This window comes from Cebidichthys violaceus, unplaced genomic scaffold, assembly GCF_023349555.1.
Source record: "Cebidichthys violaceus isolate CVI_PGR_0920_01 unplaced genomic scaffold, fCebVio1.0.p SCAF_23, whole genome shotgun sequence".
Classification (NCBI taxonomy): Eukaryota; Metazoa; Chordata; class Actinopteri; order Perciformes; family Stichaeidae; genus Cebidichthys; species Cebidichthys violaceus.
This window is the reverse complement of record NW_027176406.1, coordinates 5,677,432-5,690,712: the sequence shown is the minus strand read 5'-3', so window position 1 is coordinate 5,690,712 and position 13,281 is coordinate 5,677,432. Positions and strand designations below refer to the sequence as shown.

At 40.0% G+C, this 13,281-nt stretch overlaps 2 protein-coding genes across 2 annotated transcripts; one reads left to right on the top strand and one right to left on the bottom strand.

Annotated features, from left to right (window-relative positions):
* Nucleotides 1-1,772: 1,772 nt before the first annotated feature.
* On the bottom strand, nt 1,773-4,110 carry LOC137878439 (transmembrane emp24 domain-containing protein 1-like). The gene is made up of 4 exons (XM_068718742.1): nt 3,738-4,110; nt 2,836-2,933; nt 2,488-2,668; nt 1,773-2,357 (listed from the first exon to the last, which is right to left on the bottom strand). The coding sequence occupies exons 1-4, from the start codon at nt 3,930-3,932 to the stop codon at nt 2,139-2,141; spliced, it is 693 nt and encodes a 230-aa protein (XP_068574843.1). The 5' UTR covers nt 3,933-4,110; the 3' UTR covers nt 1,773-2,138.
* A 2,141-nt stretch (nt 4,111-6,251) lies between these two features.
* Nucleotides 6,252-9,551, top strand: tnfsf14 (TNF superfamily member 14). The gene is made up of 5 exons (XM_068718591.1): nt 6,252-6,980; nt 8,029-8,094; nt 8,257-8,278; nt 8,377-8,424; nt 8,602-9,551. The coding sequence occupies exons 1-5, from the start codon at nt 6,786-6,788 to the stop codon at nt 8,985-8,987; spliced, it is 717 nt and encodes a 238-aa protein (XP_068574692.1). The 5' UTR covers nt 6,252-6,785; the 3' UTR covers nt 8,988-9,551.
* The last annotated feature ends 3,730 nt before the right edge of the window (nt 9,552-13,281 follow it).

Sequence of the window (13,281 nt, the reverse complement as noted above, 5' to 3'; positions counted from 1 at the left end):
TTTCCTGTCTTCACTTGCCTCCCTCTCTACATCTGAACCACTATTGACTGACAACGGTCACTGTTCTTTATGCAAAATGTAAAGTGACAGACAAAGACATCACAGTAATAGCCTTTTGTTGCTCTTGTGTATTAATCAACATTTATTCTTAAGAAGACATTCAAACTTCTAAGGGGATAGGGATAATTTTATAGGCTCAGTCTATCTAGTTTACCCCAAATGCAGACAGTCTCTGTTAAGATTTTCACAAACATCTTTTAAAACCGTTCTGTCATAAATATGCGCAACAATTCCAGTACAAAATGTTGTCAGAAGTCATCTTTTTTGGGGGCACAGCATTCATTAATAAATCCAGGTTTGTGTGTTGAGTCATATTCTCCAATTAGAGTGGAGGATGATCTCTGAGCCCTCTCGCTAACAGATTACCTCATTACAATCTCCTGAGCTGTTCCAGGGACTGGATCCTGCAGTGTTCATGTCACAAGGTTGAGAGATTAATGTTGGTTGATTGTTCCTGAACAGGCGCCCGGCTCCCCGTCGAAACCAGTGGTGACCTCGATCAGCCTGAGGTGGACGTGAAATGACTTCAATCCATGACAGCAGAAGGACTACAGAAGGACTATACGTCTTGTTTTCATTTCATTCACAGCAAAAAGCTCCACCAACAATGCTGTTGCAGAGCTACAGTAATCTGTGCTGTCAGCATAACATGTAAACTTTAGGTATTGAGGCATCAAACAAGTTATTTTGTCGATAGGGAATGTTTAAAACGGTTCTGAACACTAAAATGTTTGAGTATTTCCACAGATGGTCAGAAGGTTTGTATAGCGTGAAATGTAGTTCAACAGGTAAATCTAATGCAGATGTCTTCAGTTTCCTACTTTATATCACACAATCTCTGTCAATTATTTATTTGAACAAAAACTAATTTGAGATAAAGTATAAGTGCACTTTTAACCAGATGCGGCACAGTGCCTATAGTCATAAAGACGGTTCAAGATTAGAATTTTATAATTATTGTAGTATGTGTTAAGAAAAATGCTTTCCATGTGGTGGAGCCTGACGTCTTAATGTGCTTTATGACAGAAAATATAAATGATGAAGCTGAACAGTCCCAGGAAGTTTCAACACTAAGACTACAGTAGTAGTGATTGAAATGCACAATACATTATTGCATTATGAATGTTTTTACCACTGTAACCAAATGACTGCAATGCATCCAAATGATGGCAAAGAAATTAATGTTTCAGCCAAAACTAGCTTTCCATCTGCATGACTTTAATGATTTCTGTATATTTAATCTCCAGATGAATGAACTGATCAGGGAGATTGTCTATTTTTGTTTGTTGTTTTTTTTTATCACAGTAAAGATATACAGTAGGTGTGATTTCTTTTTTTTAAACAGCCTGGGGCTTAGTAAAAAAAACATTGGGCTGAGTTTCTGATATTCTTTTCTTGATATAGTTTGACATTGGTTTGATAAAACTTAGCCTAAAATAATTAAGTGTAGTCTGAAATTGAATAAAACAACATTCCAGTGGGAACAGCTGTGATTTTCTAGCTTAGCGAATGACATTAACAAATAAAAGTGCTGCAACTGTTAAAAGTGTGTGTGTGTGTGTGTGTGTGTGTGTGTGTGTGTGTGTGTGTGTGTGTGTGTGTGTGTGTGTGTGTGTGTGTGTGTGTGTGTGTGTGTGTGTGTGTGTGTGTGTGTGTGTGTGTGTTGACTGCTGCAGTAATGAGTCCTAAAATCCACGGAACTCGAAAATGAGTTAGCGTTCTTGCACTTCCACAGTTTATTTTCTGCAATAATCCAAAATCCAATGATCATTTTTTAGTGGACGGAACCAGTGCCATGCTAACTTCCGGGATCTACAAAAATAGGTCATCTCTGCTGCACTCTATTTAATGTAGTATATGTATGCACATCATGTGTTTCGGTGTGTGCATATTGCAGTAAACTGTGAATGTGATGTCCACCCGCGTGACTAATTAAAAAATATCACAAAACAATTATAAATCTATTTTCCAAAAGTGTGAACTGTCCCTTTGAATCAAGCGCACGCGGCTCAAGTTACTTAACGGTTATGGGTCAAACTTTCAAATGTAAGCACGTGTAGGTTTCTCTTGCGTTGTGACTATGTGCACACACGCCTGGTGACGTCGAAGAGGCGGCGCAAGGTGTAGATTTGAGTGACGGCGACGGTGAGCATGACGCACACGTTGAGGCAGGACCAGAAGGACACGCGCCACAGGTTGTCCTCCAGCAGGTAGCGGTCCCGCGCCTCTCGGGTCCGCAGCACAGTCAGGACCTGACGGCTCTTCTCCAGGTGCTGGTGCACAGAGTTCAACCTCACCTGGAAGACGAAGAAGAACCGCAGAAAGGAGGAGATGAGAATCAAGAAAAAACATCAGATCAGTCAAGTGTTGTCTGAAGGGTTATCGTAGCTGCAGCAGATGGAATAACTCTTTGTTTCCCCTCCTCACCCTGATGTCCTCCTCCACCATGCTTTCCGGCTTGGCTACGTCCGCCCACTCATTTTGGCCTCCATGTACACTGCTGCTCAGTCTGTTTATGATCACCTCAAAGAACACCAGCTTCTCTGACAGTTTACTGAAGCTGTTGTCGAAACACAGCCGGTAGTCTCCGTCCTCTGTGGGATCCACCCTGCAGGGAAGAAATGAGGTGTAGAACTTTTGGAAACGGATAACATTTGTTTCCCAAAAAACATCATGGTCGAAACTATTCACTGTGATAGCACAAATATAAAGTAAATCGTTTTTTAGCATGTCATCATAAGCAGGTGGTTGTTGGAGAGCCTTTGAGTGACCCACATGTGAATGGCATCAGATTTCCTGAAGTCAGAGGCCAGCCGGTATCCGCTGGGTGAGACAAGGACGAAGCCAACGTCCAGACCCGACCCAGCTATCACCTGTGAAAGACACAGAGGGGTTGAGGTCAGTCAAAGTACACTGAACAGCAACATGGCTCGCAAAAATACGCCCCAGTGATAATAACTGGACAGTTAAGCTACATTTGTGTAGGGAAATTCTCCCTTGGGCTACTCATTGCAGCCTCTCTGTTCCCTCTAGTAAAAGAAGAGCTCAGTGCCTGACACACTGCAATGGTCCTGATAGGGATTCATTGACTTTCTCAAGGTTTTGGTTTGAGCTGCAATGAATACAGTTCCACATTATGAAGCAGCCTTTGACATTAGTTGTGATGGGCGAACAAGACCACCACATCTGTGCTGTAGCCTATAGGAGCACCTGTTCCAGTGAAGGTGCTCCAGTGATCCTGCCAGGCTCTTGTCTGACAACATGCTCAGAAACCACAGAAGCAATGCAGCGGTCACGGCCATAAAATGACTTGAGGTCAGTAACACAATATGAGAGACTTGAGTACAAATGTGCTTTGAATGTATGTATTTATGCTTTTCATTTAATATGAATTATGGTGGCTTTATAATTTGGATGCATTTAAGATGTCATCATCATGTTAAGCCCTGTTTGTGCTTGTGCAGGATGCATGTTAAGTACTTTTACAATGTGTTTTTCTTTTCTCTATCTCAGGAGAAGTGTCTTCAACGACAGCAGTAGTGGTTTTCTTATCTCATGCAAGACCGAAGTCCAAGGCTTGTTAACTTGTTTTTCAGTTAAACATTATTCACAATCTTCAAGAAAGCTATTCAAAACGTTAAACACACACACAGAGACAGAAAGAAAACAATATTTACCTGGTATTCAACTTCTATGCTGTCATTCCTCGCTGTAGTTTGGTAAAAGCACTCTGTGCTGCCAGCAGATAATAGAAAGGTAAACTCCATGTCTTTGTATGGCCCCAAACCCAAAGTCAAGTCTACGGTCAGGATTAAACAAGCCAACCAACAGAGCTCTCCAGACACATTCATCATCCTCAGCTTGCGGCACATAGTCCATGTAATCCACTTTCACCAACTTTGAGCAACTCTGTTCTATGTCACATGTGCACAATGAAGCAAGTTTACTGAATATCTGTCATTTCTTCCATACTCCCGACGGTTGGAAAAAACAAAGCCCCACAGTAAAGTTCCTTGATCGGAGCCACTATCTGCCTCGACCAACAGCGCTCTGCAGTCTAGACTGCAGCCACATGCAAAACTGAGGCGGAGTGACAAAGTGCAGCAATACACATTACATGATGAGCCTGGTGGTGCATGACAAGGCCTGGGGCATGAAGGCTTGTTAGTTATGGTACATTTTGATTTACTTTTCTTTTTTTTTACTTCTCATACATGTAGTTCTGGTTTTTGAATGAATTCCTTCTAACACATGTTGTGCTTGTCTTCTTCTACCCTGTAGGGGGAGCTAAAGGGAAAAGCAGACCATGCAGCCTTGACATCATGGATGCTTTCAGAAGAAGTTGATATGGGTAAGTGAAGAACTTGCAGAAAACTCAGTCAGGTTGTATACAAATGCTGAACTAATGCATATCTAAACTACGAGTTATGATGTTTGAATGCCTGAAGTAATGTAGAATCATGAATTCCTGTCTCTCACAAAACAGTATAGTTCAGATAACTGTACTGTTGTGCTCTCATTCAGGCTGATTATGGGTCTCAAATACTCGTTTCTATTTTACTGGATTCCAGCTAATTTGTTGTCATATAAATCAATGCATGTACTAACGAGGCTTAACTAATGATCCATTTAAGCAATAACTAAAAGCGCACATTCACAGTGACCTGGTCATTTCTTAATGATGCGTTACAGGAATTTGTGAAGCATCCTGCAATATGTAATGCTTGGCATCATGAATCATGCAGTAGTTTCGCATGTGTTATGCTTTAGGATGTGGTTACCTTGTAACGGCCAAAATGCCGAACTTGAGGCTTCAAAACGACGGTCGACCAACCAATGGGTGACGTCACTTTTTATAGTTTGTTTCTCCTGATGTGTCACGCCTGGTTTTTCTTCATGTCTTTGTGTTTTCATGCCTTTGCGATCGAGACCTGTGTCTAATCACCCTGTTCTGTGTATTTAATGTATTTTGACTTTTAAATCACCAATCACATTATTACTGGATCAGATTGTGACCTATGTCTTTGATCTATATATTTTTAAATCTTAAACTATATTTTTCATCTTCAGTTGGACCCAGTATTTTGATTTATTCAGTCTGCTCCCTCAGTTTTGTTCCTTCGAACCAGCTTTGTTACATTACTCGCCTTTTGTTCAATTCAACCTACCTGCCACCATAACAGAATCTTTTTTTTATATAATCTCTAGTTTTGGCGTTTGAAAATAATAAAATATAGTAATAATAATAAAGTAATGGATTAGATTATTGTATAGTAGTCTTGCGGTTCTTACTAATTATATAGTTTCTTATTTACCTTTGTGAAAGAGCGTCTGACAATTGCAATATACAAATTAGATATTAGACATTTAATTTAACAGATGTGCTTGGGAAAAAAAATCTGCCTGAAAATGATAAATTCTGTTAAAAAATGGAAAAATCCCAACCATCCCATCAAGGTTTCTCTTCAACTTTGTTTCTCAGTTAGAGAAAGCGCAACATTATGTTATTGAATCAGTGCTAAAATCTATAGAAAGATGGAGTAATTTACTGATCTCTTTAATTGGCAAGTTAAATGTATTGAACATTGATATTCTGCATTCATTTGTTGATTTCAGATAATTCCATTAGCACCACCACAAGACCTGTTTTAAGGGAATAAGAAAAATACTTAGCTAATTTGTATGGAATAGGGCATTATCCCAGACTGTATCTCTAACTGTTATAACTTCTATTTGACAGGGTTTAAACAATAATGTGAGTTTATTTTTGCAGAAACAAAATCTTCTAGGTCAGAAGTCAAGAAAGGGAGCAGTCCTTGTCGGTGCACCACCCCACTGCTTGGATGTCTTTCCACATCCTTACATCACATCACCCTCACTGGTCCAGAGAAACAATGTTAACAACGGCCATACATCACTAAAGTCTGCAGTATTTCAAAGCCTTCACTCTTGCTGAGACAGGTAACCGTCTCCTAGATGTGATCCAGAGGACCATGAATAACATTTAAAATGCCTCTTCAATCAATTCATCAAACATACCTGGTCTAAACATGTCGCTCCACCTCACCCTACCCCTGCTGAGCCTGGTGAGCGGCCTCAGTATTTATCGGTTCTCACCTCTGAGACAAAGCACAGAGGTTTAACGTTGTGGATAACATCGTGATAAGTGGTTGAGATCTGGATGGTGAGTGTTATTCTTGCCAATATCTGGTGTCAGACTAAAAGACAACCCAGAGAGAGAGAGTGAGTGAGTGTATGCGAGAGAGGAAGTGTGAATGTAGATATTTCAACATTGCTATTACAGTGAAGTGGGAGGGTGTGAAGGGGAGGTTAAATGCACTGTGCTCCCACTTAGTGATCGTCGCCTTCTGCCTTGAGGCTTCGTAACTGATCGATTGTCAGGTTTTGCAGCTGCATCGGGGAAAAAAAAAAAAAAATAGCACCAGTCACTGTGATGTCTGAAGTCAAGTGCAGATAGGTGCATCTCAACCTCATAAGGTGCCTTTAGTGATACATCTCAAGACTTCTGTGTGCGAGTCTGTTCTTTATCTGACTACTCGTGACGTGAGCCACAAGTGAGCCCACCCTTTTTTGCTACTTTGTCACCCCTCTCTGTCTCTCAAGTCCTTTTGTCCTCTGCGGCCCCTTTCAAGCAACACCCTCTGACAACTTCTCCACACAGATTTGTTTGGTTTTCTTTCAGTTACAGAGAGAGCACTGTAGTTATGTCCAAGGGTGGATATCCCTCTGTGTGTGTGGTGGACACCCACACCACCCGGCCCGCAGTGCCACCCAGGCTGAGCCAGGGGAGACAGCGTGTCGGGGTGGCGCAGACCCTGCTGTTCGTGCTGGTGAGCGTGTCGTTGTGCGGCATGGCCATAGAAGCCTGCTTCATCTACCGTCTCTACCAACCAGGATCTGTGAGTATCAACCCAATCTCTGAGTCTCCTGTGATTTCTTATCAACGGAGTTTCACTCTGCTGCTTCTTTGATTCATTTCCTTTTTAATCTCACTTTCCTCATAAGATCTCATTCAGCTGGAACATTTTTTTTTCTTGTTTTCAGTTTTCTTTTTCTGTTTTCTCTTGTTTTTCTGTCACCCTCAACGCAAAACTATTTCTATTTTGTTTTTGTGTCGATAACATCTTTTTATTTCCACTAATTGGAAGTATTCATACTGGGAATTATTATGCTTTTCTCAGCAACATCTTTTCTGTACACTCTTCAGTCTCATGTATTTATATTTTAATATTTTTTTTTATCACAAATGGAATTATTTGAAATTAATGTCAACATTGTGAGTTTTATTTATTAAATATACAATACAAAGTAGAAACATGAGAACAGTTGCCATTGTCACGCGCTACGTGTCGGAAACTGTCTCTGCTGTCACACGTACTTTAACCAGAGTGGAAACTTCCGCTGTCCAAGAGTCAGATTTGTGATTCCAGATATTCCCATAGTGTCTTAATGGAGTTATGGTGTGGTTTTACAAAAACAATGTCATTAAAGTTTTGGCTCCACTTTATACAACACTTCTCTTTACTCAACATGTATGTGTAGGATTTTGTTCATGTTTCGTGAAGCCAAGGACTCTCGTGATAGAAACAAAAACTGAATCATATGAATGGTTGTTTTTCTCCAAAAACTGCTGACAGAGAAATAATTTCACTATTATGGGGAAGAGAGTAGAGATGGAGAAGTGTGGCCCATTTATCGAAAACGCCACAGAACCGGGGTGTCAGGGGCGTGCGGACGTAATGTTGGATGGTCAGTGTTTTCACTGAATCGCTGTGACTCAGTTTCCTGTCGTCCTCCGATGCTCTGTGTGATGGCAGCAGTCACGGGGGAGACGGGCATGGCTCTCTTGTTTGGCGAACATGGTTGTATACAAAGTGTACAAACAAGGGACGGTGGGGAATAGAAAATGGTCTATTTCCTGTAACATGATTGTGATCTTTTTTTCAGCGTATTACCGGAGAGGCAGACCTGTCCTACTTTGCTCTGCAAAAACAAAACATCGTAGCAAAAACGGTAAACAAATTTCAGATTTTACGATTTAATGTGCTCGTAGTTTTTTACATCTTATACTTACAACTTGATCACATATCAGCCACTACAGTGATTGCGTGCGAATGCTCACAAACACAAACAAACATGCAACCGACAGGTAAACCATTTTTCCTTCCATTGCAGGCCACCTCTAAGCTCATCGCAGGTATGTCTCAGCACCTATTACTCAACCGGTAAATATCACTTCAGTTACTTAAGCCACATCAATAACGCTTTGTCCGGTCGTTACTTCTCCCCCTAAAGCTCCCACTCTTGATATTCCTCCTTCCAAACCGGTTGCACATCTGACAGGTGAGACCAGTGTTCATATTCCTTATATTAACAGCGTCCAATTTACTGCAAATGCAGAAAATCCTATATTGTTGTGGCTGTTGCCCTTTATAAATAAATTCACCATTTAAAATGATGAATACATTATATGAATAAAATGAATAATCAGACTTCACATTGTTGCTGTTTTTTTCCCAGATGGACAAGATGTAGTTCACGGTCCAAAAATCATGGCGTGGAGCATGGACGCCGCCCCTCTCCTCCATGAAATGGACTACAAAGGCAAAAGTCTCGTTATTCAGAAGGAGGGTTATTACTCTGTCTATTCCAAGGTTTCCTTCTTAGACGTTGATGTATTTTACCACTCTGTTAATCGGAGAACTGAACGGTACTTAGGCGGAAGTATTCCCCTCCTGATGTCCAGAAGATTCTCAGACGGGTCCAGCGAACTGCGATCCAACAGTTACCTGGCTGGAGTGTTTCACCTCAGAAAAGGCGATGCCCTTTTTGTGGAAGTGAGCAATACCTCACACATTGCACGACTCAAATCGTATGAGAACATCTTCGGTGCATATATGATATAAATATCACATTGATATTTCACCATGAGCATGAGAATAAAAGTTATGAGGCTTAATGATTCTCTTTATAAATAAAAAGTAGGTCCACAACCAGAAACAAAGGCAGGTGTGAAAACCTCATTGAGTGTTATGAAGGTCAGGACAATGCTGGGGGCTTTCCTATTGGGGGGTTTGGGGTGGGGGGGCGCTGGAACTTTTTTAAAGTATGTTTTACCGTGTAAATAAACTTTTTCTTATCAGGGATTTTTTTATGTGCTTCCTTTATACTTTAATCGTAATTGTCTGAATGTTGAAAAATGACTGGTCATTGACGACTTTTACAAAAAACGTTTGTACATTGTTCAGTCTGTTACTGAGTACGTACGTTTCATGTTCATGCTAAAATTTAAAACATACAAACTTGTCTACTTATACATTTCTTTTTATCCTTGCTGGGCCACATATTGCACTCTATTTATTGATTCCTTCAGTGGTAGAATTAATTATATAATTGCTTTATTTCTGCTGTATTTATGTACAATAATGTTTTACAAAATACTGAAATAAACAGATAATCATTTTTAAAAAGTCGTGTTTGTTGGTTTTTCTCAAGCCTTCTTTGAGGCCATCATGTAGCTGAAGTGAACTCGTTTCCTGCTGCGTCAGATGAGGCCGTGCAGAAGCCTTTGCTCAGTGGTCTCAGTAGCAACAGTTTCACCCACTCGGCCCAACCACACGGCTCACGCTGCAGAGACAGTTTTTTTTTTAACAGTACAGTGATACATAATGTGTGAATATGCCAAACAGAATGTGTTAATGCTATATTATTGCTTTTTCAGTACAGCAGTAAAACGTCTATGACAAATGTTCTTGAGTTTGAGGGTTTTAGAGGTACCAATATGTGGATTCCACACATTCAGATCAACATACTTATCTACTGTAACGCTATAGATGATTGTTTTCAAAGCATCACCATGGTGACAAGCATGTTGCCTTGTAGGCTACAAACAAAAGGCCTCATCACCTTTGAAAGGTTTTTTTTCTTTTTCTTTTGTATCTCATACAGTTACGCTTTCCCTTCAGCTTAATCTTCTTAAGAAGAAGCTGCTCTTGAAAACGCCCACAGAGTTGTATGTTTGTAAACTGAAGAGGAAGTGGTAGTGGGGGGGTGGGGGGGTGTGTGGAGACATTAGCAGCAGAGTGCCTGACTCACTTTCCAACCCCAGACAGCAGTGGATGGTGTACATTTAGCAGAGGTGTGTGTGTGTGTGTGTGTGTGTGTGTGTGTGTGTGTGTGTGTGTGTGTGTGTGTGTGTGTGTGTATACAGATGGGCGATTAATTCATTTTCCTTCAGACATGCACATATGAGTTTTGTTCAAATTGGTAAAACACACTGAGTTGAGACTAATTACACTTTTGCTTTTGCTACATATATTCTGAATTCATAAGTAAACATTATCTTCATGCGTGGCCTTGGCTCAGAGGTCTTGTACAGTCTTCTGTCATGAATGCCTCTTGATGTGTGTGTGAGTCATTATCTTCCAGCGCTGGCTGACCTGCGAGGTGTGAGAGACTGTAGTAGCATAGGAGGGGGAGCTGTGTCAGCTGTGGTTGGTATTCATGCAGTTGCAGTTTCTCTCATGATTAAACCTTACAGATGACTTTTATAGAGGGTTTGTGGGGGTTGACAGTTCTCTTCATTTGCCTGTGATCTCCAGCTAATTATTTACACTTCCATGCATGAAACCAACATGTTCCATTGTTAAAGCACGTCTGTCACTTATCAATCTGTGGATACACTCAACATTATTTTCAACCACTACCTATTTGTCAGCCTTGACTCTACAATGGACAAGCGCAACACAACCTGAAAGGTGGTCATGCAGCACACAGTCCACAGCTAAATACTGTCCCCTTGTGTTGGTCTCTGGATCACGTAGAGAACACTGAAGTCAACACTGAGTGCTGACATTTGCATTATTTGTCAGCAGTGCATCCACAGGGTCCACTTTGCTGTTTAGTTTACTGAAAACACCTTTAACAAAATGAATGATCACCTTTTTGGTTACACGTGTTTGGTAATGTAACCCCACTTAGTTGGTAGTGTTCCCCAGTCCTTTTGGCCTTTGGGTAATAATCGGGCTACCATTTCTCTTGTGTTAGTCTTCTTTAATCAACACCAACACGGCAAGACAGTGCATTTGTGACTCTCCATCCTGTAACTTGTCCCCTGTAAACAATGCTTGGTGGGAACTAAATGTTACTCTAAGGCTAAAGGGACAAGAAATAGCAACTTAAATGTTCAAATGTAACGGTTAAGAGTGGTGAGTGGGAAGTCAGCAGGCAGTCAACGGCAGTATAAAGCTGGCAATAAAAGGTGTTTTCAGATAGTGTGCATCACCGTGACCACGAGAGGTCATTGAGCATGCAGCCATAAGAGGCCACCCAAAATATGATACAGTTTGCTGCAGCAGAATGCGAGATTAGCCGTGGACAGACGCGGACGTGCACACTCACTTTCTCATTCACTCACTCACTTTACCACCCACTCAACTCAAATCACTTACTCACTATTTATTCACACACGTTCGCATTATCAACAGGTGGAGATAATAATGATAGTTAGTGTTGTAATTAATAATATTAATAATTACTCAATGTAATAATACAACTTGACTCTTCAAGTCCAAAAAAACAATGTGGAATAATTCCTTCTAAATATATATATATATATATATATATATATATATATATATATATATATATATATATATTCCACAGTGTATTGTAACAACATACATTAGTATTGTAAATTTAAGTCATCAAAATAACCCCAACATAAAATGCTTGCAGTAGGTTACAACAGTAATGCCATATTTGATCAAGGGGAAAAGTCCAGTAGCTGGATTTATGATGTTGTTCTCTCCCAAAAATCATCTCTTAAATTCTGGCAAATCTATTATTATAATGTGACATTATAATAACAACCTTGAAAGAGCATGTTATTCAAAGATTGCGAAAACATTTGGGTGGAAGATGATGGAAATGAGGGTTTTCACAGAAGCTGTAGCAGGTCTCTATGCAGATGCACAACTCAACATCAAGGGGTGGAAAGCAAAGGTGGGAACAAACCAACCCATGCAGGGGCCTTTAATAAATGAGACAGAGTGGGTGGTAAATGGGTCTGTTATGTGTATTTGAATTCAACTTCTTGGACCTTTCCTACTCAGTAATCGAAAGCTGTGGTGGCAACAGCTAATACAGTTAGAGATATGGCTGAGGTTTGGAACAGTGGCTGAGGTTTGGAACAGTTTTTAGATGAAACCTCAGTAACTTGGAAAATGTGTGTCTTGCCGGTGATGACTAACATCATGTTCCAGTGACTTTTTGTGTACTGGGTCTTTATTGTTGTGTCAGATAGGATGCTGGATGTTTGTGTAAGGTGCAGATTTATATTTATTTTGCTTTGTCAGAGTCTGGAGGGAATATTCTTCGACAGCATGCGGCTGTTTCTTTCTATTAGTGACTCATTATCTGCGGGGTCCCACTGTTAACTCATGACCTCTCACTTTCACTTCATATCCAGGGTCTCGAAAATGACTCACAGTCAGAAACACTCATTCAACTTTGTTATGTCATTCGCTTTGTTGAGCTCCATATTGGGGCTTTCAAACACATCAAATGTAATAAACAGTATGAAAAAAACGTGTTTTTAATTAGGGAGATGTTCTCATGGCAAGGGTTACAGTATGTTGTTGTGGTCGGACGTAAAGACACAATTGTTTAAATGTTCCCAGAATATATGCAATGCTTTTTTAAATGCATATTCACACTAATCGTCGGGGGTTGCGAGCAGCTACTTGTTGTGTTAAAAATAACTGAAAACCATTGACAAAACCAAACATTTCCTTCAACAACATGAAACTTTACGCATAAACCACCACAAGTCCTGATTTCATGTGTCATAATGTGCTATACAGGTAGTGAAGGATATTTGGAGGTTAGTTCTGTCAAGTCTTTTCACTTTCCATTTTAAATGACAATATAACACATTAATTCAGTTTGTTGCAATCATTACAGATTGTGTAAAGACCATAATATCCCATAACACCATGTCTAAACAAATAAATCATATATATATATATATATATATATATATATATTTTCCTTTTTCTTAAATACTTAACAACCATGTTGTCTAGTTTGTACAATTTTAGCTAGATATAATTACCGTAAATAATAAAGAAAACACCGTACGTTCCAGTGACTCGCTAACAATATATGCATGCCACACAATGACATACATTGTCACACAGT

Coding starts and splice junctions, on each gene's coding strand:
- tnfsf14 (XM_068718591.1), top strand. CDS start 6,786: ATGTCCAAGGGTGGATATCCCTCTGTGTGTGTGGTGGACACCCACACC. Junction 6,981..8,028: donor GTCTCTACCAACCAGGATCT/GTGAGTATCAAC, acceptor TCTTTTTTTCAG/CGTATTACCGGAGAGGCAGA. Junction 8,095..8,256: donor AAAACATCGTAGCAAAAACG/GTAAACAAATTT, acceptor CTTCCATTGCAG/GCCACCTCTAAGCTCATCGC.
- LOC137878439 (XM_068718742.1), bottom strand. CDS start 3,932: ATGTGCCGCAAGCTGAGGATGATGAATGTGTCTGGAGAGCTCTGTTGG. Junction 2,934..3,737: donor GCATAGAAGTTGAATACCAG/GTAAATATTGTT, acceptor TGTCTTTCACAG/GTGATAGCTGGGTCGGGTCT. Junction 2,669..2,835: donor AAATCTGATGCCATTCACAT/GTGGGTCACTCA, acceptor TCTTCCCTGCAG/GGTGGATCCCACAGAGGACG.